The 25212-nt window shown below is 58.4% G+C and overlaps 11 protein-coding genes across 11 annotated transcripts; 4 read left to right on the forward strand and 7 right to left on the reverse strand.

The window, feature by feature from the left end:
* Positions 1-341: 341 nt before the first annotated feature.
* TRAVEDRAFT_43996 (uncharacterized protein) lies at positions 342-1952 on the forward strand (the record flags this gene model as incomplete). The annotated part of the gene is made up of 3 exons (XM_008036779.1): positions 342-1466; positions 1523-1871; positions 1930-1952. 3 exons carry the CDS (start codon positions 342-344, stop codon positions 1950-1952), a joined length of 1497 nt encoding a protein of 498 aa, XP_008034970.1.
* Positions 1953-2214: 262 nt separating this feature from the next.
* TRAVEDRAFT_115556 (glyoxal oxidase precursor) lies at positions 2215-4055 on the reverse strand (the record flags this gene model as incomplete). Its single annotated transcript, XM_008037050.1, has 4 exons — positions 2215-2447; positions 2505-3301; positions 3359-3696; positions 3753-4055. 4 exons carry the CDS (start codon positions 4053-4055, stop codon positions 2215-2217), a joined length of 1671 nt encoding a protein of 556 aa, XP_008035241.1.
* Positions 4056-5173: 1118 nt separating this feature from the next.
* On the forward strand, positions 5174-6621 carry TRAVEDRAFT_63066 (uncharacterized protein; the record flags this gene model as incomplete). Its single annotated transcript, XM_008037051.1, has 3 exons — positions 5174-5190; positions 5250-5666; positions 5724-6621. The coding sequence occupies 3 exons, from the start codon at positions 5174-5176 to the stop codon at positions 6619-6621; spliced, it is 1332 nt and encodes a 443-aa protein (XP_008035242.1).
* On the reverse strand, positions 6604-7656 carry TRAVEDRAFT_26868 (uncharacterized protein; the record flags this gene model as incomplete). Its single annotated transcript, XM_008036571.1, is given in 2 exon segments — positions 6604-7149; positions 7164-7656. Coding segments are annotated over 2 exon segments (419 nt in total), but the record flags the coding sequence as incomplete, so codon positions are not given.
* Positions 7657-9738: 2082 nt separating this feature from the next.
* Positions 9739-10548, reverse strand: TRAVEDRAFT_116171 (uncharacterized protein; the record flags this gene model as incomplete). Its single annotated transcript, XM_008037052.1, has 1 exon — positions 9739-10548. A coding segment is annotated over one exon (810 nt), but the record flags the coding sequence as incomplete, so codon positions are not given.
* A 150-nt stretch (positions 10549-10698) lies between these two features.
* TRAVEDRAFT_63068 (uncharacterized protein) lies at positions 10699-11695 on the reverse strand (the record flags this gene model as incomplete). Its single annotated transcript, XM_008037053.1, has 3 exons — positions 10699-10965; positions 11018-11430; positions 11485-11695. 3 exons carry the CDS (start codon positions 11693-11695, stop codon positions 10945-10947), a joined length of 645 nt encoding a protein of 214 aa, XP_008035244.1. The 3' UTR covers positions 10699-10944.
* Positions 11696-12836: 1141 nt separating this feature from the next.
* On the forward strand, positions 12837-14579 carry TRAVEDRAFT_56568 (uncharacterized protein). The gene is made up of 5 exons (XM_008036959.1): positions 12837-12852; positions 12919-13872; positions 13932-14080; positions 14144-14486; positions 14549-14579. Exons 2-5 carry the CDS (start codon positions 12927-12929, stop codon positions 14569-14571), a joined length of 1461 nt encoding a protein of 486 aa, XP_008035150.1. The 5' UTR covers positions 12837-12852; positions 12919-12926; the 3' UTR covers positions 14572-14579.
* Positions 14580-14649: 70 nt separating this feature from the next.
* On the reverse strand, positions 14650-16499 carry TRAVEDRAFT_118266 (glyoxal oxidase precursor; the record flags this gene model as incomplete). The annotated part of the gene is made up of 4 exons (XM_008037054.1): positions 14650-14882; positions 14941-15737; positions 15795-16132; positions 16188-16499. The coding sequence occupies 4 exons, from the start codon at positions 16497-16499 to the stop codon at positions 14650-14652; spliced, it is 1680 nt and encodes a 559-aa protein (XP_008035245.1).
* A 621-nt stretch (positions 16500-17120) lies between these two features.
* On the reverse strand, positions 17121-18589 carry TRAVEDRAFT_26871 (uncharacterized protein). The gene is made up of 8 exons (XM_008036572.1): positions 18521-18589; positions 18386-18467; positions 18151-18329; positions 18075-18100; positions 17822-18023; positions 17712-17769; positions 17542-17656; positions 17121-17482 (listed from the first exon to the last, which is right to left on the reverse strand). The coding sequence occupies exons 1-8, from the start codon at positions 18536-18538 to the stop codon at positions 17254-17256; spliced, it is 909 nt and encodes a 302-aa protein (XP_008034763.1). The 5' UTR covers positions 18539-18589; the 3' UTR covers positions 17121-17253.
* A 387-nt stretch (positions 18590-18976) lies between these two features.
* TRAVEDRAFT_63070 (CDC14-domain-containing protein) lies at positions 18977-20944 on the forward strand (the record flags this gene model as incomplete). The annotated part of the gene is made up of 6 exons (XM_008037055.1): positions 18977-19012; positions 19060-19201; positions 19255-19332; positions 19381-19505; positions 19559-19821; positions 19873-20944. The coding sequence occupies 6 exons, from the start codon at positions 18980-18982 to the stop codon at positions 20942-20944; spliced, it is 1713 nt and encodes a 570-aa protein (XP_008035246.1).
* Positions 20945-21212: 268 nt separating this feature from the next.
* Positions 21213-24961, reverse strand: TRAVEDRAFT_56571 (uncharacterized protein). The gene is made up of 9 exons (XM_008036960.1): positions 24756-24961; positions 24639-24705; positions 24155-24463; positions 23490-24036; positions 23413-23439; positions 23048-23363; positions 22937-22996; positions 22699-22885; positions 21213-22647 (listed from the first exon to the last, which is right to left on the reverse strand). The coding sequence occupies exons 1-9, from the start codon at positions 24854-24856 to the stop codon at positions 21424-21426; spliced, it is 2838 nt and encodes a 945-aa protein (XP_008035151.1). The 5' UTR covers positions 24857-24961; the 3' UTR covers positions 21213-21423.
* Positions 24962-25212: the final 251 nt, after the last annotated feature.

Raw genomic sequence — 25212 nt, forward strand, 5'->3', positions numbered from 1 at the left:
GAACAGACGCCCGCGCCCACGTTCGCAGCACGCGCCGCAGCTTGAACTTGGAAGTACTTTGGACTTCCCCGACGGTCCGTACACAACCACGTTGCTCAACAGGCTACGGCGAGCTTGAGCTTAAAATTGAGTATGCACCTGAATCCTTCAGCTCGGGTGATTCCTGTGCGTCCACTCTTCGCCAGTATCGACGCGCATACGCCTCCTGCAGAGCGCGACACGGAATAAGTGCGAGGTACGCGACGAGTCGATCCTTCTTCCGCAGTTCAACCACTCTGTAACTGACCGGTGACCATCGCAGTAGACTACCCAACAATTCTTGGTCTGCGCGACCCAACAAAATGGCCGTCAATATCGTCTGTCTTCCCGACCCGGTACCTACGCAAACAAGGACAGCCTCAGCGGCCTCGCTCTCGCTCACTGGCGGCGACCTGCCCGCTGACGTTGTTCTTGAGATTCTCAAGAATCTCTCAGACACAGATGCAGTCCAGCTGGCGGCAGTATCGAAGGCATTCTACGCCGCTTTTCCCCCACGTCCTACGGATGTCACCTGCAGATCTCTCGCAAAAGCGACCTCGTTACAGGAGCGTCTCACCCGGACCACAGGTGCCGCCCTTCGTCTGGTTTCGCTCGACGTCAGATGCCCAGGCCCCACGTCCAAAATCTCGCTGGCACTCTGCGGCATTCTTCTGGAGGCCCGGAACCTCCGTGATTTGACCTGCGGCTCTGAAGAGCTCAAGTCCGAGAAAGTCAGGGACACGATACAGCACTTGTCACACCTCGCACACCTGAAATTATGCCTACCGCCCATCAGTGCGCTGACCACGATGAAATATCCTCCCTCGCTCTCCTCCCTGTCCCTGGTGGGGTTCAGGCGAGGGATCACCTGGAAAGAGCTAGCTCTTTCTCTGTCTGCGCTCACCAACCTGAGTAAACTCTCATTGCTCAACTTCATGTTCGACGAGCCAGACCTGGATGACGATGACATGGACGAGAACGAGAACGACACCGACGATGAGGCCGCCGGCGATACTCCCACTCTCGCCACGGTCACCTCGCTGGAAGCGTCCTCATCCGACTTGCCACGCCTCGCATTCTTCGCAAAGACGTTCCCGAACGTCAACGACCTCGTTCTAGAGGAGACCCACTTTCCCGAAGACGAGGAAGCGGAAACCGATGTTGCGGACCGGGTCATTCACAAGATATCCTTCCTCGTCTCCGAAGACAGCGACTATGCGGTTCCGTGGCAGGCGAACCACGTTGCGCTCTTCGCCTTCAACGTCGAGCACGTCAGCCTGGACTTCGGGCTCTGCGCGATGGATGGGCTAATCGGGCTCACTCTCCGAGTCCTCGCGTTCTCATGGGATAGCTGGACGGAGCGTATCAGTAGCTCCATCCCGCAGACGGTGCGCTTGTTGGAGCTGGAGAGTTTCGACGCCGACTTCCCCACGACGCTAGAATTCTTCGTAAGCTCTGCCCATTTGACGTAGAAGTAGGACATACTCACCCCTGTGTTTTGTAGGCGAATGTATTTGAAGAATATAGTCCGGAGGCAGAGGGAAAGCTTTCGGCCCTGACAGTCCTGTCGATCGCAGCCCCTTTGTTCCCGCGCCCCTTGGACGAGCTGCGTGCACGGTTCTTTGAACACGCCGCCCTTGCTCTACCGAAACTTCGCTATGTTGCGCTTGCCAGCCGGCCGCGGCTCCCTCGCGATTTCAGCGACCTCGCAGGCGACCGCGCGCCGTGGCGGTGGTGGCGTATCATCAGGAACGGGCAGGATGTCGAATTCAGGGAGATTCCCGCATGGGAGGGCGAACGAGTCCGGAAATACTTCCGTAACGCGGACAGAGACAAGGCCACAAGATTCGACGGTAATCTGACTATCTGTTCCCGATGTGCGCACATGTCTGACCTCATTTCTGCACACAGAAGAATTCAACGCGCTCCGCTAAGTGCCATGACTCGTTACTCGCGATCATTTTACTCGAAAAACGATGTATATGCATACAACATTGCGCTGAGCGTCACGGTGGATGGAGAACAGCCTGTCTGATAAAGGCCCACATTTCGTTCGTGATCTCGAATAAGCTGTGTGTCACGATCTTTGCGACAAGTAAATACCGCTGCAGTCCGCGATGGGCAGCATGGATTCACTAGTGCTCCTATTGCCAGCGCCAATGCCTAGATACATACGTATACCGTGCCTGAGCCCGCTCACTCCAGCGTCGGCGGCGAGTTTCCGCTGCCCATCATCACCCAAGCGCCCTCACTCGTGACATCGTCAACCGTGAGGAAGAGAGTAGCCGGTCCCGGCGGGTAGACGCGTCCGTTTGGCGGCGTCGTGAACGTGAGCTCGCTGCCGTCAGGCGAGACCTCCGCGTCCAAAAACACGAGCCGCGCGCCCGAGTGGAACGCGTGGCTCGAAAACCCAAGGTCCATCAGCGACACTGCGCGGTACCCTCATGAGTACCTTCCCATTCTACGACACGCAACGAGCAACGCACCTTGGACCTTCGCGCCCTCACGCGCAAGGCTCGCCGGGAGCGAGATCGGCACCGTGACGCTCGCGCCAAACGCAAGCTTCTCCGGGGTGCTCAGGATCTTCGGCCTGTCCACAAACATGAACGGCGGGTCGAGCGTCTGCACCCTGAACTCGCTCGGAAACACGATGCCCTCGCCCACCGTCACATTCACATTCGGGTTGCTCCCCCCAATCAAAAAGTTGCCCTGCGGCGTCAGCGTGATGCTCGAGTGGTACACGCGCGCGATGCCCGAGTCCGGCATGCCCGCGTTGCTGAAGCGCTCCCCGAGCGGGGCGTCTGGGGTGTACAGCGACGGCACAAGCACCGGGTGGTCCGCGTTCGAGTTCCCGATCGGGTCCTGTACGTGGCGGATCGCCGCGAAGCCGGAGCGCGCACCGTTCGCGATGAGGACCTGCCCATTCGGGACGTGCACGAGCTCGGGCATGATGCGCCCCTCGAGCATGTGCTCGACCTCCCAGCCCTGCGCGATGCCCTCTTCGGTGAGCGTGATGCGCGAGCATTGGGTCGTCGCGGGAGTCTGCGAGGACAGCAGCGAGGGGTCGACGGGGTCGGTCTGGGTGCCTCCGCAGACGAGGACCTCGGGGACGTAGTCGGGCGGGGAGAGCGGGAGGAGGATGGCGGAGCCGTCGATGGGGTTTGTGACGCGTACGTTGTTCGGGATATCGGGCAAGATGCGCTCGGTGTTCGCCTCGATGTCGTAGATGATAGACTGGTTGTTGGCCACCATGAACACTTTGCCGTCTGGCAAAGCAAAGACGCTGTCGGACGAACACTGCAATCAGCGGGAGCGGCACGACAGGTGAGAATGTACACACCGCGGGAACAAATTCGCCGGAAGAGACCTCTTCAGGAACTCGGACGGCCGCGGCGCGTTCTCCTTAGGCGGGAAGAACTCGAAACTCAGTGCGGGATCGGTGTTGTAGAACGGCGTGTCCGTGTGTATGCCGCCGACGATCATGAGGCTGCCGTCGAAGATGCGGATAGACGACGGGTACCAGCGATGCTCCAGCAGGTGCAGGTTGTCGGGGTCCTCGAAGAGCGTGCAACCGTCGCCGGACGGAGAGGCGCAAGGCTCGAAAAGCCGGATCGCCTGTGTGCCTGGCCTGATGGTCGGGTTCCCGGGGAAGCCGTCGGGGTCGCCCCCTACGCTAGCCTGGTGCAACCAACACGTCGTGAGCGACGCCTTTCTCAATGACGAAGCCAACTGACCATGGTTCCGTTGCTCAGGAGGGCGCCGCTGGCGCAGAACGAGTTGGAGAGCACGTCGAGCGGTTTGACGGTGCTAGTCTGGAGATCCCAAAGGGCACCCCAGGCGGAATGGTTGTTAATCTGCAGCGGGTCATTGGAAGCGCGATCGAAGAAGATGACGAGCGTCGGCGAGACGACGATGGACTCCAGAGCGACGATGCCAGAGCGCTCCGCCTTGAGGTCGAATAACCATCCGGGCGCAGCCGGTGCCGCAATGGCGACAGACAGCAGGGCAGAAAGCAGAGGGAGGATGAGCTTCGTCATCGTAGAAGCGAGGGCTGCGCTGAGAGGTGTTCCTAGAGGCACTTGAAGAGCCTTTGAACCTGGCGTCCAACGGAACGATGTGCACGTATATATGCATTCTCGACGGCCCCCGATCGGTTAAAGACCGTAAGAAACTTCGAGCATTGAGTAGGACAAAACGAGTCACTTGAGTGTCAGGCGAGCGATTCAGGGCCGGAATTTGCGCAGCTAGTGGCTTGGTGTGTCGTTCGAACCATCCATTCGTCGGGCAGCGCGGCCCTCCTGCAGCTCGAATGATCCTTACTCATGCATTTCAAGTGATGATGCCCTGTTTAAGGAGCGCGACGAAGCGAAATCGTTCCTCAAGACTGTTGAGATAATTCAAACGAGCTGTCTTGGCAGTACGCGCGAACCACGCACCAAATACCGTGTAGTCCATGCACGTCTGCCGGGAGAGAGAAGCTACAGCGGACGGCCGACGGCGAACGAAAAAGGCTTTGCATGGCGCAGATAATACCTTGGCGCTCTCATACCTATGTTTTAACCGTTGAAGAATCCAGGGGGAGAGGGCTCATGGGATCGCTGAATGTCCCACTTTTGCCACGCGTAAGGCGGGTTCCGCTGACGATGGTGAGAAACAGTGTTCGCTCCATCCGGGCCGAGGGCACTAGTCGATGGCCTGAGAGGCTTCCTATTATCGAAAGATGAGTTGCATGTGGTATCGACCGCCGCAGTTGGCCTACAGAAAGAGAGACTGTAGTAAAGGAGCAGTGGGTCGCAGACTTGGCAACGATGAACGACGGAAGATGGCGGATGGGCGTGCGGAGACACGCGGCTCTGAGCTACTAGACGCCCATCTCGTGGCACGAACCATGCCACCAGAATAGGAAGGTGACCTTCCCTTCTTGGCGGCCACGTCAGGACTGTGGCACATTGCTGTGCACCTCCTTCACGCTTAATTTTTCACTTGAACATCCTCCGACTCGGTCGGGGGTGTCTGACAGTATTTGAGCTTGATCAATGGACGACGTACTCGCTTGCTAGTTGCACTTCAACCACATACACGCGGCGTCAGCTAGACTGCACCGGTTCGTTGGATATCGTCCTTTCTCACTCAACTCGACGACGAATCTCACAACATGCAGCCGCCGACAGGGTGAGTATCGTTTCATGCGCATGAATATTCAGCAACACTCATTCCATCCGCTTTTGCAGTAAACGCAGACATGAGGATATCTCGTCTAATTCCAGTCCTTCAGCAAAACACCGCAGGACTGCTTCGGGTTCTGACTTCTCGACTTATGACATCAAGCACGCACTCGACATGCCTCCCCCACCTGCACCCCATGGCCCGCCTCCACAGCCTCCGCAGCCCCTGCCACAGGTGACAAATCGCACTGCTGACCTCTCGGAGCTTTTCGACTTCTGCGCACTCCAGTCTCAGCAAGACATCTCTGCTCGTTTCGAACTCCTCGCGTCTGAGTTACTGCACAACTACCGGCTCGAGGTGACACATGAAGAGAAGATAGAGTACCTGGAGATCCTTGAGCTCGAATTCTACCTGTACAAGTCCGGCTCACACGAAGACCCATTCACGCACGCCAGCGCAGAGCAGAGTCAAGCGGGAAGATGGTCCGTCATACTCTGCAATACTACGTCTTATACAACTCACCATACATCGCCTAGAAGGTACTTCCACAGACCGCCGAGACGCACGAACGATCCCGTTCCTCAGGGAGCTGCGCCAATGGGATACCGCGGCGGCACGCGGAAAGGCATGGACATCACGATCGGAGCCCCGCCGCCCACCGTCACCTCCAAGTACTTCCTGCCTGCCAACCCTGGCGAAGCATCTTCCTCAGCGGCCGAAAACGCCGTGTTGCGCGGGGGCGTCCTCCTGCGCTCGATCCGCCGCGCGAGCGACTCTAAAGTCATCTCCGGCCCGTCCCTCCTAGTCGACGAGCTCCTCCGTCTGAGCGGCGCGAGCGAGATCGCCGAACTCGTCGCCCTCCACTGGGACGGCGACATCTCTGCCCTCCCGCCCTCGCCCAACCTCATCCCTTCCCGCGACTCCACGATGTGGCTCCGGCGCACCCCTCCCGCCCCTCCCTCCGTATCCTCCAAACCAGCACCCACCCCACCACGCATATTCCGCTCCCCGCGCATCGGCCTCGACATCTCACACCCCTCCATCGCGCCCCCCACCGCGCTCGCCCACCCGCGCGTCATCTACGTCGCGCGCCCGTACCGCTTCTTCACACACCCGCACCTGCTCACCGCGAACGGGCGTGGACAGACGTTCCTGGGCGTGTACGACGCGCTCGAGGCGCGCGGGCACTGCACGAACGACGCGGAACTCCTTGGGGAATTGGTGCGCCTCACGGGGGTCAAGGGCCCAACGGCGAAGAATTATCTCGCTGCGCTGAGGGCGGGGCTGGGTGCGGGGAAGTTGGAGGAGTGGATTGGGCCGGAGGGGAAGAAGGTGCTGTCTTCGGTGACGAAGTGGCTCACAATGGCGGGCACACTGCGCAGGCTGCAGGCGGCCGCGGGGACATCTGCGGCTTCGGGGAGCGGTACCGCGGCTTGAATATGCATGCAATCACTAGATGAGTCTGTGACCTCGGACAACTTACATACGAGCTTAAGCATAAACGGATCGTAATAATGGGTATCACGGCGCATCGTGGGCGCGCGTCGAAGCGTCGCTACAGGATCTAGTGTACAATACGCTACAATGGGTTTTGACCGGGCTCAGCAGCGCCCGATACATAGTTTACCTTTAATTCTCGCCCCAACATCGCATCGCATTTATCACTGCCCCAAGAAATATAAGCATCTGAACCAAGAAATCCCGGAGAGAAGACGTCCGACTGCTCAACTACCGCCTCGGAGGAGGAGCATGAAGGCGCCATCCCGGGCCAACGCGCGGCGCTCAGAGCATATGCCGCCCGATGCGCCTCAGCTGCACCTTCGTGCGCTTCCCCTCCGCGACGTCATCCTCATCCCGCTGCGTGCGCTCCGCCGCCTCCTTCTCGCGCATCCGCGCACCCCCGCCCTGCCCCCAGACCGCGTCCGTATCCAAATCCATTTCCATCAGCGGCACGAGGTGCACCCTATTCCCGGCACGAGGTGCACCCTATTCCCGGCGGGCCAGAAACGGTCGTACACCCAATACCCGACGTAGCAGAGGATGTAGATCGCGAGCCCGATGTACGTCGCGACGACGTTCTGCGGGCTGAATGGCTCCGCGACGACGGCCGAGTACCCCTGCGCGGCGAACATGAGCACCGCGAGGATGACGGTCTCGATCGGGAGGATGGGGTACAGCGGCTGCTGGCAGGGTAGGTCTGCGAGCGCGCGGCCCTGTGCGGTCCACGCGCGCCGGAAGCGGATGGAGATGACGCCGATGGTGCCCCAGACGAGGGAGGACATGCCGGTGAGGTCAAGCAACCAGGTGAAGACAACGCCCTCGCCCCAGATGGCCGAAAAGGACAAACCAAGGATATGGCGAGCGAGAACCTGAGGGATACGTACTGGCCATCTGCGGCGGCGGACTCACGTCGGCGACTGTGTTGCCCATCCGGTGTATAGTATCCACCCTACGCTCGCGGATCTAGTGTCTTTGCAACCCCTGGTGTGGCAGAGGATAAATGAATGTCGATGGGTAGTTCGGAGGGGTCGTCGACCGTTAAGGTTGGAATGGGATGCCCAGCTGGAAGAGAGTCTGTTGAAGTGTTGGCAGCGTCGAGAGAAATCTCAGGTCGCATGTGGTCGTTGGCCGAACAGGTTTGGGGGCAGCCGTCATCGGAGGTGTCACCGCAATAGCTGGCATCTGACTCTGGAGGTTGCGTGCATAGGGCAAGCGGAGCCGGCGTAGCTGCATTCGGCTCCTTCAGTTGGTCACCGAGAGATGCAGAGGGCCGCAGCGACTGGGTAAGCGTCAACGAACTCCAGCATGCGCAAACGCTATAGGACATTCACTCACAGATCCTACTTCAGGTAGCACGGGCGTTCTCGGCCTGACAGCCGCAGTTGAAGCCGTCATCTCAGTGTCCGATACCTGTGAAGCCCTCTTCGCCGGAATCTCGGGATGTGCTGCGCCGGACTCCAGGCTAGTAGAAGCGGAATGCAACCTTGAAGCTCCCGAGTCTTTCAAAGAAGCAGGGGGAACCTTCGTAGGGGTATCAGATTGGTCGTCGGAGACGTCGGCTTCGGTAGGCGCCAGGGGTTGCTCTGATCGCGCCTTCGAATCGGAGGCTTCAGGCTTGTCTACGGACTGTATGTCGTGGGGTTTGTACTCGGTAGATACGTTAGCCTGAGTGTTGGCGCGCAAGTCGTCCTCGAAAGCTGCAGTGAGCACGTCGTCGAGAAGGTATACATGGATGTTGTCATCCTCGTCCTCGTCCTCGTCAAGGTTCGGGGAGATGCCGTCAGTAGCAGTGGACCCGGTTGAGGGGTACGTGTCAGATATTTCGATGTGAAGCAAGAGACACTTTTCATCGGCGAGGTTGAAGTCCCAATCTCGACGCTCGAGCTTGAGGCACAGTGTCCTGAGGTGATGGTCTTCCTTGTTCCAGTGCTGGTCAGCGGGAATCGCAAATGAGGCCTCGGCGACTTCACGTGTCCTGATCGACAGTTCGTCAAAGCGGGATGCCTGTACGATTTCAGGTGCCTTTCTGTAGAAGATAGGGAGCCCGGAGGGTGTGATTCGCATTGGATACGGGGAAGCTGGGGGAAGGCCGTTTGGGAGAGGGTCGTCCGAGTCGGTCAACGGCGACTGGAGGAAGTAGAAGTGGTTGATCACAGAGAATCGGACCGCGGTCTCCCATCTAGCCCAGAGGCGTTCCTTGTCGTGCCACTTGGAAAATGTGGTCTGGAGCTCAACAGTGTGTTTGAACGAGGGAACCGAGTCCTCGCTGGATGGAAAAGTCTGGTGCATTAGAGTCGTCTGTAGGATCATTATGTCCCGTTGCAACACAACGTTTAGAGGTGAGACAGAGAATCCGGGAGTAGTTAGACCCTCGATACAGTCAACCGAGAGGTCGAAGTGTGGGGAATCTTCCAAAGGTCGCCAAATCCGGAGACTCGCAAGGCCTTCTTTGCGTGGCTTTGGTCTGTCAGTGTGACGGAGAAGGAAGACCTCACTGAGAGATGCACTTGCGAGATGTTCCTGAACAACCGCGAGCGCCTCCTGAGTGAGACGTACAGCGCGACCAGGAGATGATTCCTGCGCGTGCTTGTGACAGGGTAACCAGGTAGCCACGTACATGCCTAGATGGAACGGGTCCGCTTCTTCGAACGTTGTGATCCGTCTTTGGCAAAGGGGTAGAGCGACAAGACAACCAGCCTGGTCCTGGCACCGCAGGAATGCGAGGGTGTGGGCGTAACGCATGCACCCTTCACAGTGTCCCATGAAGCTATTATCAGACCAGAGAAAGGATCGGAAATCGGGGGGTACGTTCATGAGGTCGATGCAGAGGAGTGGGATGCGAACACCTTCGGGAGTAAAGGCGCAGTGGAGTAACGGGATTTCTGCCTCTGTCTTTTGGAGGCGCCACGCAAATTCAGCAGGTGACAGGGGGGTGACATCGCCCACACGGGCGAAGTCGCGTGGAGATTCTGCAAGTAGAGACGGGGAATACGGCCCTCGGGCGCTCCAGTCGCATATCCTGTCCTCCAGAGATAAGACCGTGCAATAGCGACCCCAGGCGAAGATCGTTTGATCAGGGATGGTCCGGATGATCGCCTCCTGGAGACGAAGAAACGCATTCGTGCCCTCGCCATAGATAGGAGACATGTGGACGCGAAATAGGCCCATCAAGCAGTATGCCTGGTCTTCGATACGCGTTGTTTGTCGCCCGGCGGCCCAAGACATTCTACGTGCGACGCTGACGGAGTCAACAGAGACGCGGCCAGTGAGGATGTCGTGATCGACCCCAGTGATCTCCGCCAGCGTGGGGGCCAGTCCCATCTTCGTACCCAAGAGGCGCCAGGTGTTCGACAAAAACACGACACGCTCGGCACCGATGAGCTCTTGCAGTGTCCATCCACGCGTGTGCCATCTGCTGGTTCGGAATTTCGAGTCGGCTCGAGTAGGGTCGGGGCCGATGGGCACGTCCTCGAGGTAGACGTAGCATACGTCTGCGAGTCTGTACCACTCGTACATCGAGTTGATCGCCTCGGAGAGTTCAGAGCTGCTCGACTTGTCGATGCAACACGAGTCCATCCAGAGGAGCTGATAACCGGCCTCCCGAGCGATGTAGCAAACACCCTTGATCTTGTCCGATAGGGTAGGGCAGTGGGTAAAGATCGTGGGAGGGTCGATGGGCGAAGTAGGGGGATTTTGCAACGTGTACAGTGCCAGCGAATCTTGGAATATGCGGATATGATCATATGATTGCTCACCGCCCTGGAGTGGGGTTCGCCAGGTATGGGAGAGGATAGCGTATGACACTTGCTTCGGGTCCTCCACCCAGACAAATGCTCCAGTCCAAGTGTGCAGAAAGCGAGGCATGTTTAACCGCAGTGGGTCTCTAGCCCTAGCCTAGCAGAGACGTCAGCGACGGGATTGTTTCTTCCTCAGATGGATACTCACCGGAGTTGAATACTCGCAGTGGACGATAAGGTGTCCTGGAGTGCGAGCCCCCCACAATGCGAGGAAGATGAGAGCGCAGGCGGTGATCGATGACCAGGCTGCCAAATGCGCTGGCAAAGAGCGTCAATGGCAAAGCGCCGCGGCCTCGTGATAATCATTAAGGTTCACGGTTCAACGTACAGATGTCCGCACGTCGCCCCGATTTTTTTCAACGCGCACAACATGATTTCCAAGATGAAGCGACCTACGTAAAAAGCTTGGATTGATCTTCTACGCGGCCGTCGTGTGTGTCGTTGGGGAATGTATGGGGTATACCTAACACTCCATTGCACCGGACTACAAGAACCTCGTTATTGGTAAACGGGAGATCATAAGCATGTAGACGAACCTCCTGAAGTACCATGTGCCTAGTCACTAACGTCTTCTGAGCGGACAGACGGGATAGGTGACGGCGGATCTTGCGCAACAGAGATTCCACCTCCGGCTCTAAACTCCTGCTCCAATCTTCCGCCCACAAAACGACGATTTCGACGGTGCGCAGGGCGTTGAACTTCGTGCTGCTCAGCTCTTCCTCGATGAGACTGAACGTGTCCCATTGCAGCGCACTGCGTAGCCCCCTCGGTAGCGAATGCTCGAGACGGAAAACGATGGTGATGGTATGGAGGTAGTCCGCAACAATAGCGTGCTGGAAGAGACGTAAAAGCAGGTCCCACCGGTCGCGCGGGGAGTCGGAGACGTCCAGGGAGACCTCGAGTAAGCGGAGCGACGTATAGCTGCGCAGATGGTTGTTAAATATGCACGCTAAATAGGGCCGAATTAGGTGAGGCGATACAAGGATATGCTAGAGCGGCTTACCCGCCAAGGTCTGCACGGGTACGTTGAGATGCTCGACCGAAGGGCCGAAATGTTTAAGTATCTCCTCGGGGCCCTGTGCACCCTGGGGGATGGTCAACACTTTCAGCGACTCCCCGGTTGGACTAAGTGCGAGCCACGCCGCTACATGCTGTGACGCCATGCAGAATGACACCTGGAATATGGACAGCCGGGAGAGCCGTGGTCGCGCCATAGCCAGGTCGTCGACATCTTTCGCCAGCTGGACGTGCACAGCGGTACCGGAGATGAATTCGTACGTGACGCGGCGCAAGGACAGGGACGAGAGGTTGGGCAGGGCGCATACGAGGGACTGTATGTGTCTGAGGTGAAGGAAGACGACGCTTGAGAGAGATAGGTCCGAAACCGATGTGAAATTCGCTAGCGCACTGTACATAGGCGAGTGAAGTCTAGTGTGTGTGACGAAGTTTAGGCCAACAATACTGAGAGCTGATAGATTTGGAAGAGCCTGCGGATTGAGGGCGGGGAAAGCGCGAGGGGTGAGAATGTCAGATTCGTATCCCGGGCCAATGCGAAGCTGACGCGTAAGCGGGAGGTATGGGTGCATATACGCCCGTTCTAGAGCAAGGATGTTGAGGACAGCGAATAGTTCTTCGCGGACGACGGGGAGGAGCAAGCGGCAAGTAAGTCCACAACTGCGAAGAGCTTCGACATCGCGGGCGAGGTGGCCCACGATCTCAATGAGCAGTTCGTTCGGGAGCGTCAGGAGCATCACTGAGTTCACAGCGTAGAGAGCTGCCAAGGTTCACAGAAGCCGGACGCGGTTGATGAAGATGATAGACCGACTCGGAAGACGCTTGCAGGCATTTGTCAAGAAGACACACGTTTAGACCACGCGTCACTCACCTGATCTGATAGACCCGCAACATCTCCGACCACAAGACCTCTTGCATCGAGTCTCGACAACATCTCGTAGCGTACACACGGAAGTCCCTTTGTCTCAACCGAATTGGTTTTGCAACGGCTCGGAGGTAGTTCGCCAGCGGTACTATCGTCGGTTGATCGCTCGTGATAACGTGTCCTTCATTAGCAATTTGTCAAGACGCTAGAGGCAACTGAGACAAGATGGCGGAAGAGATGGAGGAAGAGAACAAGAGCCACAACTCTACTTGAGCGAGTTGCAACTATGGCGAGGGGGATCTAATCTTATCTAATCTTCCATGGGCCCCTTGCGTTGATCTGGCATGAACGGACTACCGGGCGCAAACTTGACCACGGCCACGACTCATACTATCATATAGTATTCACAAAAAGTGCGCAGGTACAAGCAACACACGGTTTCCTGACGGAGATCTTGATATATAACTAGTCTGAGCCGAAGGAAACGATATTGTGAGTTTGCTCACCGTCTGTCGACAGTATAGTACGCGCTGAGCACTGGAGTTCGATGAGTTATAGTTCTCTTCATGCGACAACTGCTACTATCTAGAGCACCTCCCATCTGGATAACCCCCCTCCCGGACGCAACCCCACCACAGCCGACCGGGACAACCACGTCCAGCGTACAATCAACGTCTACGGGCCTTCATTTCAAGCCCCGTCCCTGCTATCTCCCCGAGGACGTCTTCCGTGAAATATGCTTATACCTCTCCGATCGGGAAAGGCTCACATTCTCTTTGTCTTCGAAAGCGTTTTACGTGGCCTTTCCTCCCCGCCCGACGAATTTTATTTGCAGGAGAATCTCACACGCTGCTTCGCTGAGCCGCTACCTAGCCAGCAATCCAGGGAACGCGGCCCATCTGGCGTCTCTCAGTATCAACTTTCACCGACCTCGCGATGTACACAAGGCGTCAGATTATCTCCGCAAAATCCTCTCGGCGGCTCGGAACCTTCGTCATCTCACCTGTGGCAACGGGGCACTGGAGAACGCGCTAGTCAGGCGCGCAGTAGAGGCCCTTCCCTCCCTCTTGCATCTGACAGTATACCGACCGAAGAGGGCCGCCTTCACTACGACTTTATACCCTCAGTGCCTTGTCTCGCTTCACATCGTTTATGGTGGTGGCGAATTTGATTGGAGCGACTTGGCTGGACTGCTCTCTCATCTGCCCAACGTGATGGAGCTGGAGCTGGTAGACTCAAGCTTCAGCTATCCTGACGCCAGTGGTGAAGGCTTTGACGCCGAATCCGGTACTTTCAAGCCCCCAATCTCACACCCCACGCTTCGCAGACTAGTCGCCTCATCGACTTCCAGCTGGAGAGACCCTAGAGGATACACGTGGCCAACGCGCTTTCCCAGCCTTTGGTATATCGGACGACAGTTCCCTAATCTCAATACGCTCGTTCTGGATGACACGCCCCTCCCGGTTGATGAAGGGGACGAACCTAGATATATAGTAGGATGGAACGGCGCCCGTAAGCATACCCCGCGCCCGCTTGAGCGTAACAGCATATATTAACGGGAACATATACAGATGCATTGACAAGACTTACCGTGCGATCCGATTCGCTCACGCCATCCCTCTGGACCGCCCACGTTGTGGAGCTGGAGTTTACGTCCCAGCTCCGCTGGTTCGAGTACGAGGGTATCGAGCAGGACTTCTCGTCTATGGTTATATCGCTCGTGAGCTCTCTCGCGTTACTTTTCAAGTTTGACATCACTATACTGACATGTGCCACTGGCCAGAGCGACATCCTCTTCGAACACGCCTTATTTGAGCTCAAGACGCTGCCACTCATGTTTCTATGCATCGCGGCTCCGTACACGCATGACCCGTCTATATCAGATGACGCTGAGCAGGAGCATTGCAAACAATTGCTAGAGCACGCCGTGGTCGCCCTACCCAGACTCCGTTACCTCGCGTTGGGACAAATGCCGGAAAGGCGAGGGATACGGACGCGATGGCGGTGGTGGCGCTTTATTAGGGACACCGAGCGGATTGAGGTCAGAGAGGTACCAGCATGGGAAGGCGAGAGGGTGAGGGAGTATATGCGCGATGTCGATGTGGCCAGCGCAGATGCCTTTGACGGTAAGTCGTCCTCTCGCTTGACGCTTATTACCACACTGATAAGGCTCGACCGTCGCTCGAAGACCGATTCGAAGCCCTTCGATAGGTAATAATCCCCCTGAAGACTACATGAGATATATAATTGTTGTATTGCGATGGTAAAAATGCGACGGTATGCAGCACTCTACTCGAGGGTCGGCGGCGAGTTTCCGCTGCCGACCATCACCCACGCGCCCTCGCTCGTCACATCGTCGATGGTGAGGAAGACGGTGGCTGGGCCAGGCGGGAAGACGCGGCCGTTCGGCGGCGTCGTGAACGTGAGCGACTTCTGGTCGCGCGAGATCGTCGCATCCATAAAGACGAGGCGCGCGCTCGAGTGGAACGCGTGGCTGGAGAACCCGAGGTCCATGAGCGAGACTGTGTGCCAAGTCAGTGAGTACATTTGCCATTGTATGCGACTTGAGGAGACAGTCACCTTGGACCTTCGCGCCCGGACGCGTGAGCGTGGACGGGATCGAGATCGGGACGGTGAACTTCTTGTTGAACGCAAGCTTTGCAGGCGTGTTCAGGATCTTCGGCCGCTCGACGAACATGAACGGCGGGTCCAGCGTCTGCACCCTGAACTCGCTCGGGAACTTGATGCCAGGCCCGACCGTCGTGTTCCCGTTCGGGTTGCTGCCCGCAATGAGGAAGTTGCCCTGCGGCGTGAGCGTGATGCTCGAGTGGTACACGCGCGCGATGCCCGAGTCCGGCATGCCCGCGTTGCTGATGCGCTGCCCGAGTGGCGCGTCGGGCGTGTACAGCGACGGGACGAGCACGGCGTGGTCCGCGTTGGAGTTCCCGATGGGGTCCGAGACCTGATGCAGCGCGGCGAAGCCGGAGCGCGCACCGTTCGCGATGAGGACCTGGCCGTTCGGGAGGTGCACGAGCTCGGGCATCGTGCGCGGCTCGAGCATGTGCTCGACCTCCCAGCCCTTCGCGATGCCCTCTTCGGTGAGCGTGATGCGCGAGCATTGAGTGGTCGCGGGGGTCTGCGAGGAGAGCAGGAGGGGGTCGATGGGGTCAGTCGCGGTGCCGCCGCAGACGAGGACCTCGGGGATGAAGTCGGGCGGGGAGAGCGGGAGGAGGATGGCGGAGCCGTCGATGGGGTTTGTGACGCGCACGTTGTTCGGGAGGTCGGGGAGGATGCGCTCCGTGTTCGCCTCGATGTCGTAAATGATAGACTGGTTGTTCGCGACCATGAACACCTTCCCGTCAGGCAGCGCGAAGGCGCTAAACGCAGGAGGCGGTCAGTGTCGCACGCGGCACAGTGGGAAGACGCTCACGCACCGCGGGAACAGGTTCGCCGGGAGGCTGCGCTCGAGGAACGCCGACGGGCGCGGCGTGTTCTCCTTGCGCGGGAAGAACTCGAACGAGTTCGCGGGGTGGAGGTTGTAGAAGTTCTCGTTCACGTGCGTGCCGCCGATGATGAGCAGGGAGCCGTCGAAGATGCGGATCGAGGACGGGTACCAGCGCGATTCGAGCAGGTGCACCGTCGCCGGGTCCTCGAACAGCGTGCAGCCGTCCCCGGTCGGCGACGCGCAGGGCTCGAAGATGCGCAGGCCTTGCAGCCCGTTTTCGATGTCTGGGTTTCCGGGGAAGCTGCGTGGGTCACCACCCACGCTGGCCTGTCGGGGCAGCACGTCAGCATTCTGCATTCCGCATACGGGGAGGTGAAGAGACCATGGTGCCGTTACTCAGAAGCGCGCCGCTCGCGCAGAACGAGTTCGTCAGGACGTCGAGCGGCTTGACTGTGCTGGTCTCGAGGTTCCACAAAGCGCCCCATGCGGAGTGGTTGTTGATCTGGAGCGGGTCATCCGACGCACGATCAAAGAAGACGACGAGCGTCGGGGAGACCACGATAGCCTCCAGAGCGACGATGCCCGACCGCTCCTCCTTGAGGTCGAAGCTCCATCCTGGCGCAGCCGGTGCTGAGGGGGCGGCGGCCGCAAAGGACACGAGGAGCGGGAGAAGGGAGAACGTAGACCACTTCATCGTGGCTGGCGCAGAGCGTGCGTGTATAGCGCAAGTGCTGAGACTGTCGAGTCAGCCAAGGCCAGCGTTCAGGAAACACTGCGACCTGCTTATATAGCAGAGTGCATCCAAGCGGATGGCCGTCGGCTCACTGGGGTAGGCGACCGGGAGCCGGTATGTAAGGTATGCGACTTCGGCACGCCCCAGCGGCCGCAGAAACATTGTGGCACATTGGAGGTATGGGAACGCAGGGGGTGTGCTGAGCATATAATCGTGTCAGTATGCTCGCCAAATAGGAAGGTCTAGCGAGACCGTGGTTGACTGGTCTGATGCCGAGAGAAGTTCAGAGCGCACGCGTGCGACCGACCTTGAGTGCGGTGGGAAAACGCGCAGGGATGAGCGAGAACGAAGCGCGTCGGGAGTTCGAGGTGCCTTGAGGGGCACAGCTTTGTTGCTTAATTGCCCATACGGACCGATCGCCCGCCGTCATTGCCATGTTTCACGGTGCAAACTTAGCTTCACTTGACAGGGCGAACGCTGAATATATCATCGGTGAGAAAAGGCTTGTATACTCGGAAGCTGGCGGACTCACCAGACAATCACGAGTTTCAATATGAGTACTAAGGCAGCTCGGTCAGCTCGGTGATCATGATAGTATACAGCGCAAATCCAGATACACCCGAGGTCAAGAATAGGTCATCTAAGAATGTAGGACATCCAAGATCGAATGCGTCGCATAAATGCCTCCTGCGCGGACCGCTGATGGACCTACAGCTTAAAGCTTGGCTTTCTCGCTCCCACGCTCCTCGACCACGGGGTTGTACAGGGTACCGATACCGCCTGCGAGCCAGACACTCATGTCGTCCCCATCCTTCAGGTAGACTGGAGGCTTCTTCACGAAGCCGACACCCTTCGGCGTACCAGTCATAATGATAGAGCCAGGGAGGAGCGTCGTGCCCTGAGACAAGAAGGCAATGGTTTGGCGGACGTTGAAGATTTGGTCACTGACCGTTGTAGCAGGAGTGTGAGTGAAATGTGAAGATTTGCGTTTGTTAGAACTTACGAGGTGGTGCCGTCTTGGACAGTCTTGCCGTTGACAACAGTCTTCAAGCTAAGCTTCTGCGGGTCGGCGATGGCATGTGCGGCGACGAGGCAAGGGCCGATCGGGGTGGTGTTGTCTATTTGGCGTACTCGTATCAGACATGGTTCGTTAGTGCAAATCATGGACCGTACCATAGCCCTTGGAAAAGTTCCATTGCGACACCGCCATCTGGTGGTAACGGAACGAAATCTACACAGAGCTGTGAGCAAAAGAGTAGTGGTGAAAGAAGAAATGAACTGACGTCGTTGCCAACTGTGTAAGCCAGAACGTAGTCCAACGCGTCTGCCTCCGACACGTTCTTCGCGGCCTTGCCGATGACAACAGTCAACTCGACTTCGTAGTCAGGCAGGTGCTTTTCGACAGGCTGAACGTGTTTAGGGATGGTGACAGGGACCTCCGGGCCGATAAGAGACGTCGTGGGCTTGTAGAATAGAACGGGATAGCTGAAGTTAATGTGAGCAGGTAGACTATTTGTGAATATGCGGCGTATTTACGCAGGAGCCGCAAGGTTCGCTTCGGCCTGTCTAAGAGGTTAGATCGCTAAGGCACGACACCATGAAATACACGTACAGCATGGTCAGCATAGTTCAGACCAAGGCAGCGAACAAGCCCAACTTCCTCGCGCGAAAGCGGAGCAAGCAGCTGCTTGACAGTAAGAACGTTCTTCGTTACTTGCGCCGCAGGGTCAAAAGCGGAGCCAACGATCTCGTAGGCCTTGACAGGCTTCTTCTGGTGGATTGCCAGACCGACTAGTCGTCACGTCAATATTTGAGTCTTCAGCTGATTTAACGGTATATCTGCGTACTATCAAGCTTAGAGTCCACGGGCTCTCCAATGTGAATTTGAGCCGTCTCAGCGGCAACGAAGCGGATGAGGCGCGTCCATTGCTGTCATTCGGAATGAGCACGAGCGAGCACGACGTGCAGCGCAGCGTACTCACTGTCCTGATGGGCGACATGGTGGTGGTAAGACGAGAAGGTGGGAACGGTGCTGGGTCGGCGGCCGTGTGCACATCATGGCCTCCGCTTGCGTCGTTCAGGTGAGATCAAAATAGCCGCGAGGGCGGAGCTCCGGGCCTCCAGCGGGACGCGTCTCCCGCGATCACCTGACTGCAACGCGCTAGACGCGTTGGCCGTTTACGTAACCCCAGAGTGGGGTTCGACGTTCGAACCAGGGGCAGCCGTCGAACAACGCGCCCTTGCCGACCTCCTCACCTCTCTCCTCGACGACGACGACCACGACACCAGCGACGACTGACTCTAGCTCGCCCGTCTCTTCTCTGTCTGCGCTACTCTCACCACGCTCTGCCCAAACTTGAAGCCTACATGTGTTGACCCTCGCGCCACTTTCGCACTAGCCAGTCATGGACCCACTACACCCCGACGCGAATGTCGCGCCCATGCATGACATCCTCCAGGATGCCTTAGACGATGTGAGATTGCCAGCATTTGCCTCAAGCGTTTATCTGACAATGCGCAGCTGGCATCCAGTCGGGCGTCCGTTACAGACAAAGGGGACGCACTGGTAGCAATAGAGCACGTCCTCGCCGAGACCTGCGATCCGAGAGCGGAGGGACTGATAGGCTACTTCAATGCCTTGCAGGATACATTCCAATGCAATGGTGCGTCCTCCACGTCATATATGCACGAAATACATTGACACCACCTCTACCAGTCTCGTCACGCATCATCTCTTGGACGGCAGTAACCTCCGCTCAACTAGAGAGCTGCCTGAATAAGGGATCTATTGACCGTAAGCGAGCGTCGTTTCGCAACTGTGTAGCCACTCAATATATTGCAGGGGAGAAGAGGTCTGACTCTACCACTCTCGCTAGTCAGCTAGCCCGTGCCATGGCAATCATTCAAGGTGTGACCCTTACCCACAAATCTAGTAAACAATCCTTAGGGAGACGTTATTCCTTAGAGGTAATGTTATATCTATGTCAGGTCGCGAAGAGTTGCTCACGTTGACTGTATAGGTGCTCCTGGATCTTCTATTAGTGTCGCGTCACTTGGAATCGACATCCACCCCTTCCTCGAGTACCCCCACCTCGCCCAAATCCGACGCGTCCGCCGCCGCACCACCCAAGGCTACGGAGATACCCCTCGCTTCAGTTGTCATCGACACTCTGCTATGTATCCTGGTGGACTCCATCCCTGCACTCCGCGTATTCGAGGACTTGAACGGCGTGCAAGTGATTGTGAAGATCCTAAAGCGGGCAGGTACACCGCGTGAAGTCAGGTACACCCTCATTCATTCTCCTGCCTTCTATTTACTCATGCCGTGCCTCAGGATGAAATGTCTCGAGTTCCTCTACTTCTATCTGCTCGACGAAACAGCCAGCGTGCCGGAATTCTCCATGTCCGACATCCAAACACCCGCAGCGACGCCAGTTCACACCCCCGTAGCCCCTCATCGTTCATACCCTTCCGTCTCAGCAACTTCGGACTCTTCGTACACCACTGCAACTTCCTCGCGCTCCTCTTCAGCATCTTCCGCGTTCTCAGCCTGCTCTGCTTCTACCGCCGCCACATCACGATCACTTCACGAACTAGCTACCTCCCGTAATCCGGACTCATCGAAACCGTCTGCGACACCTCCTTCCATTCCTCCGGCCTCGTCCGTACCAAAATCGGTCATACCAGGCCTGGTCCCCTCACACCGCACCGTTACACCGCCCTCTGGCGCCCATGCCCTCAATGCGCTTGGACGTGGCCAACCCCGCTCGCTGCTTATGCTCCGTAAGGAGGTCGACTTCGTCCCGCTCAGTCCGAAGAAGCCCGAAGTCTCGCACCTAGGACATAAACCAAGCGGTCTGCGTCCAAAGCTCCGCGAGCGCACGAACGTGAGCACGCGTCTCCGCACCGCCGGCGACGTACTTTCTTCAGAGGAGACGGAAAGCGAGGAGCCTGTCGTTCGCAATGTGGCCGTCAGTACGCCTCGCACGCGACTTGGTGCCCATTCACGCGGCTTCTCGGTATCCTCGACTTCCTCGCTCTCCTCGACATCATCCCTCGCCAATGGCGGCGACACTCAGCCATCCACACCCCGTACAAGCCGCGACGACAGCAAGGGCAAGACGCGAGACCTACAAACGCCCAAAACAGCATCCAAGGTCCACCGACGCACACAGAGCCTCGCAGACGTCCTCACCGACTCCCCGTCGCGCATACCGGGAGCGGAGCTTGGCTCGGGCCTGAAGCTAGGCCCGCGGAGCGCGAGCTCGCCCAATGCAGCTGCGGCTACGAAGAACAACGGCCCGCGCACGATGGAGGAGAAGAAGGAGATCCTGGGGAGCATGCTCGGAAACGTGGACGCGCTCGTGGAGGGCGTGCGCAAGGCGGGGATCTGGGGGCTCAGCTGAGCGCCGGGCGTCGAGTGCGGACGAATGGTCAACGTTTACGTTCTATGGGGGCCACAAAGACTATGCAGTCGGACTGGGATTAATATGTGTGGACCGCTCTATGTTTGTATGCTTTCGTCGCGTTGCAATGCTATCGTTATGTTATGTGCCATATTCGACGCCGTTACGCGCGCGTGTGTACCCGACAGGGGTCCCGGGTCCGCCCGACGCCCGAAACTTGAGGCCGAAGCTCGCGCACGACAGGGGAGACGGGCAAAGCATGACAGCGATTAAATTTACAGTATAGACGATACACTGCTTGCTACACGGAGCGGCCCACGACAGGACCCTCCAACACCATAAGATTACGACGATAACCCACGAAAAAGCCCGCGGCCTGCTCTGCTCCCCCCACTGATCGCAAGTCCTGTGTTCCTTTTGCCCGCGAGCTGCTCCTTACATACACAGCCCGCGCTCGCGCCCGCGTGCGTGCGTGTCTACTACATCCGCTCTCCGTACCGACTCGGCCCCGCCATGCGGAAGTCCATGTTCCCGCCGCCCCCACCGCCGCCGCCGCCGCCGTGGAACTGCTGCCGCAGGATCTGGTCCATCATCGCCAGTTCTTCTGCGCTGAAGTCGAGCGGCATCGACTGGCCCAGCGCGCCCACGGTGGGCAGCCCTGATGCCTGCGCCCGCTCTAGACTACGTTGTTGTGACTGCTGCTGCTGTTGTTGAGCTTGTTGTTGCTGATGTCGAGCTTGCTGCTGTTGCTGTGCCTGCTGCTGGGCTTGTTGTTGTGCCTGCTGCTGAGCCTGCTGTTGTGCCTGCTGTTGCTGAGCATGCATGAACGGCGGCGCGTCCAGGTCCGGGAAGCCCGCGTCCGAGCTCACCGGTACCGGCAGCTCGGGGATCCCGAACGCCATGTACGGCCGGTTCGACAGCGGCTGGCCGCCCATGATACCCAGATCCATGCCCGTGAGCCCAAAGTCCATGTCCACATCCTCGGTCATCCCACCCAGCCCCGGACTGCCCAGCGAGTATCCGCCCAGCCCGAGTCCCTGACCCTGGCCCTGGCGACCACCGGTGCTCGGGCCTGCGACGGACGCGGAGGACGTGCTGGTCGCCGAGGTTGGTGAGAGCGAGTAGCCCTCGGCGGGCCCGGGCCAGTCGGAGAGCGGGGTGGAGGGCGATGCGGAGGAGGCGGACGCGGCGCTCGAGTGTGCGAGCGTGGTCGTGTACCGGCACTGGTCGCGCAGGGTGTCGAGGTTCGAGATCGTCGTGTTCAAGTTCAGGATCTCCGTGTCGGGCTGCATGTTCGCGCCTGGGGCGCCGCCGCCGTACTGCGAGTAGTCCGCGTGCTCGGGGAGCGCGGAGGGTGCGGTTTGTGGAAGGAGGTCCTTGGGCTCGAGCGTGCGGAGAAGCAGACGCGGCTTGAGCTGCTCCTGGAGGACAGTGGATAGGATGGTGGCAACGTGGTTCGCGCAGTCAAACGACTTCCCACAGATGAGCAGGTAGCGGATCGACTGCTCGGCCTGCGTGAGCGCACTCGTGAGCGCAACACGCCCGAGCCGCGGGCCGGACGTCGCCTGCACGGCCGAGAGGATGAAGGACGTGCCGGCGCAGAATATGACCTGCATAAGCGTGATCGGCAGGTACCGCACCGAGTACTTCTCGTTCCAGATCCCGAGCAGAAGCATGATGTTGTCCCCGGCGCGGTTGCACAGCTGCGGGGACGTGTGAGCGCGGTTAAGGTAGCGGGAGCGGTGCACACGTACCTTGACATGGTCGATCTCCGGACCTGAACCGCCAGACTTGCGCCGGTAGAACGGTCGATGGAGCAGGAGGAGGAGCCACCAGTAGGTCAAGTGAAGCATCAGTCTATGAGGCAGAGCACTTGGTCGACTGGCAGCTGTGAGGTCAACTTCTGGGGACAACGAATCCTTCCAGTTGTTGAGTTGAATGCTGAGGCATGTCAGAGCACGATCTCCAAATCCACGTAAAAGAAGAACCTACTCCATCTCGCTAACAATCTGCAACGATCCCTCACGCCGCAAACCGGGTCCCAGCGTGTTTCTGCCCGTCTGTCAGTTCCCACCGTACCCGTAAGATCGCGCGCACACTCACACAAAGTCCATGATACGCCGCGCGATGAGCATGAGCTCGCACGTCTTCTCGAACGTACGAACGACGTGACTCGGCTGTGGCGGCATCTTGCACGGCGCCCAGTACCACGGCGCGTGGTCGATCTCGCTGCCGACCCACGGAAGGGGGATCTGGCGATCCTTGCGGGGCGGGAGCACGCAACACTCGCGTCCGACGTAGAGCGACCAGAGCACATCCTGCGAGAAGGTCGCCCAGTATGCCCAGTTGCGGTCCAGCATGTCCTCGTGCGTGATGAGGCCCGACTTCACCCACGGCGAACAGTCGATGTTGAGGCCCACTGTGATAGGTTAGGGGTTACCGAAAAGATGTGAGCACAGTGCACTTACAGGCTTGGCTCATGCGACCGGCCATACCTGTCACAGGTTAGACAAACGTGCTGCGAGAGTGTGAGAGAAAGACCAACCAAAGTAGAGATAGCCCAAACTCTGCTCCCCCGCAGCAGAATGGAACGCCGCAAGGACGCCGAGCGCCGTAATCAGAGGAATGGTGGGGCGTTGACAGTCGGCTTCGATGTAGCTCTTCGCTTTGCGCGCATACATCTTGCGGTAGCGGATGTCCTTGATCAGCGGGTCATCCGAATATGCCGTCGACAACGCTAACACAGAGTTGTGCAGCATTGGACTGTAATGTGCGGATTTCAGGAGAGGGGCGGAAGGTGGGGCGGTCAGCGCGCGGTGCATGTCGCGTAGGAAGAGCTCCGGGACGATTCGGAGGCCCCATGACGAGAAGAACTTGAAGAGGATCTCGAGGAGCCGGTCGTGTTCTGCGCGCGTCAATGGAACCTCTGGCGGGAGGTACCGCGACCAGTCGAAGTACGTCGAAACGGGTACTGTAGCCGGGGCCGGTTCAGGGGAGGCGGAGGCTTTGGAGTCGCTGACCGAAGAGGAGCGCTGCGGGGCAAGGCGGAATACTGAGGTTGGGCCGTGATACTCTAGATCGTTGTCTGACAGCTGCATTGCGAGTTTAGCATGCAATCCGAGGCGGTGAATGTGAGACAAAGTGATCTTGGCGTGACATACTGCGCCCCAGACAGAAAAGCAATAGGATGCGAACGGAAGTGGGACATACCACCAAGTGTCGCGTGGGCGAAATTAGATGATCTATATCGGACTCGTTGTTGGAACTGCCGCCATCGTCGTTGTTGGCCTCATCCGAGCCTGATGCTCGGATGGCGTCGTCGGACACCACCGGACCAGATGTGCTCCCTGTAGCGTCGGACGAGCCAGAGGGGGGAAGGCCGCCGTGGTTGCGCCTACAGTATTCGAGATCGGCCTGGAGATCCTTGACCTTGGCCTCGAGTGCGCGAATGTAGTTCTCTAGGGATTCAAAGTGTTGCTGCGTACGAGCTTTCTTGGCGGTTTCTTTACCCCAAGTGCACTGAATTGCCGTAAGTAGGAGTGGCGGCAAGTGTCAATGGCGGCAAGTATTCATGAATATCGGCAGCACGAAAGAATGCGCAGTTGATTGGCGGGGTCGGCAGAAGACGGGAGACCCAAGAGGACGGAGAGCAGACGATGAGCACAAAGGGTGGCGGAGAAAGCGCTCAGCGCACCTCTGTAGCTCGGCCAGCCTTCTCGCAGGGACCACAGACGGGGGTTCGGCCGTCACATTTGCTTTTCCTGGAGGTGGATGAGATATGCGGGGTAATGCCGCGGGCGGCATGGCGAACCTTTTCCTGCAATGGCTGCAGGCCTGCTTTGCGTAAGTGCCCCGGCCTGATGGAACGATAGAGCCATCAGGTTTTGCACGTTGCTTTCCGGATTCCTTCATGGCGGGTGTGGGAGAGGGGTCGAGCGATAGAGGAGAGTACGGAGAAGGTGCGGAATGGGAGACGAGACGGGGGTGGCGGAGAGAGCAAGCGCAGGCTGAGGGGCATCAAGAGGACTGGACCATGGACCGGGCAGGGAGAGAAAGAGGACTTTGAAGAGACGGAGAGAGGAGCGTGAGTTAATGCGCGAGGGAGTCCGAGGCCGTTCTGGTCCAAAGCTCGCAGTCATTGGCGCACCCGAGCCCCCGCCCGTCCGTTCCGAATCCCGATTCCTCCGCCCAATCAAACCCGATTTCCCTCACTCGTCGCGGCATCCCCCGACCCCCACACCCGAGGCCCAGATCACCGCCACATCCCC

The sequence above is a fragment of the Trametes versicolor genome, assembly GCF_000271585.1.
Source record: "Trametes versicolor FP-101664 SS1 unplaced genomic scaffold TRAVEscaffold_3, whole genome shotgun sequence".
NCBI lineage: Eukaryota > Fungi > Basidiomycota > Agaricomycetes > Polyporales > Polyporaceae > Trametes > Trametes versicolor.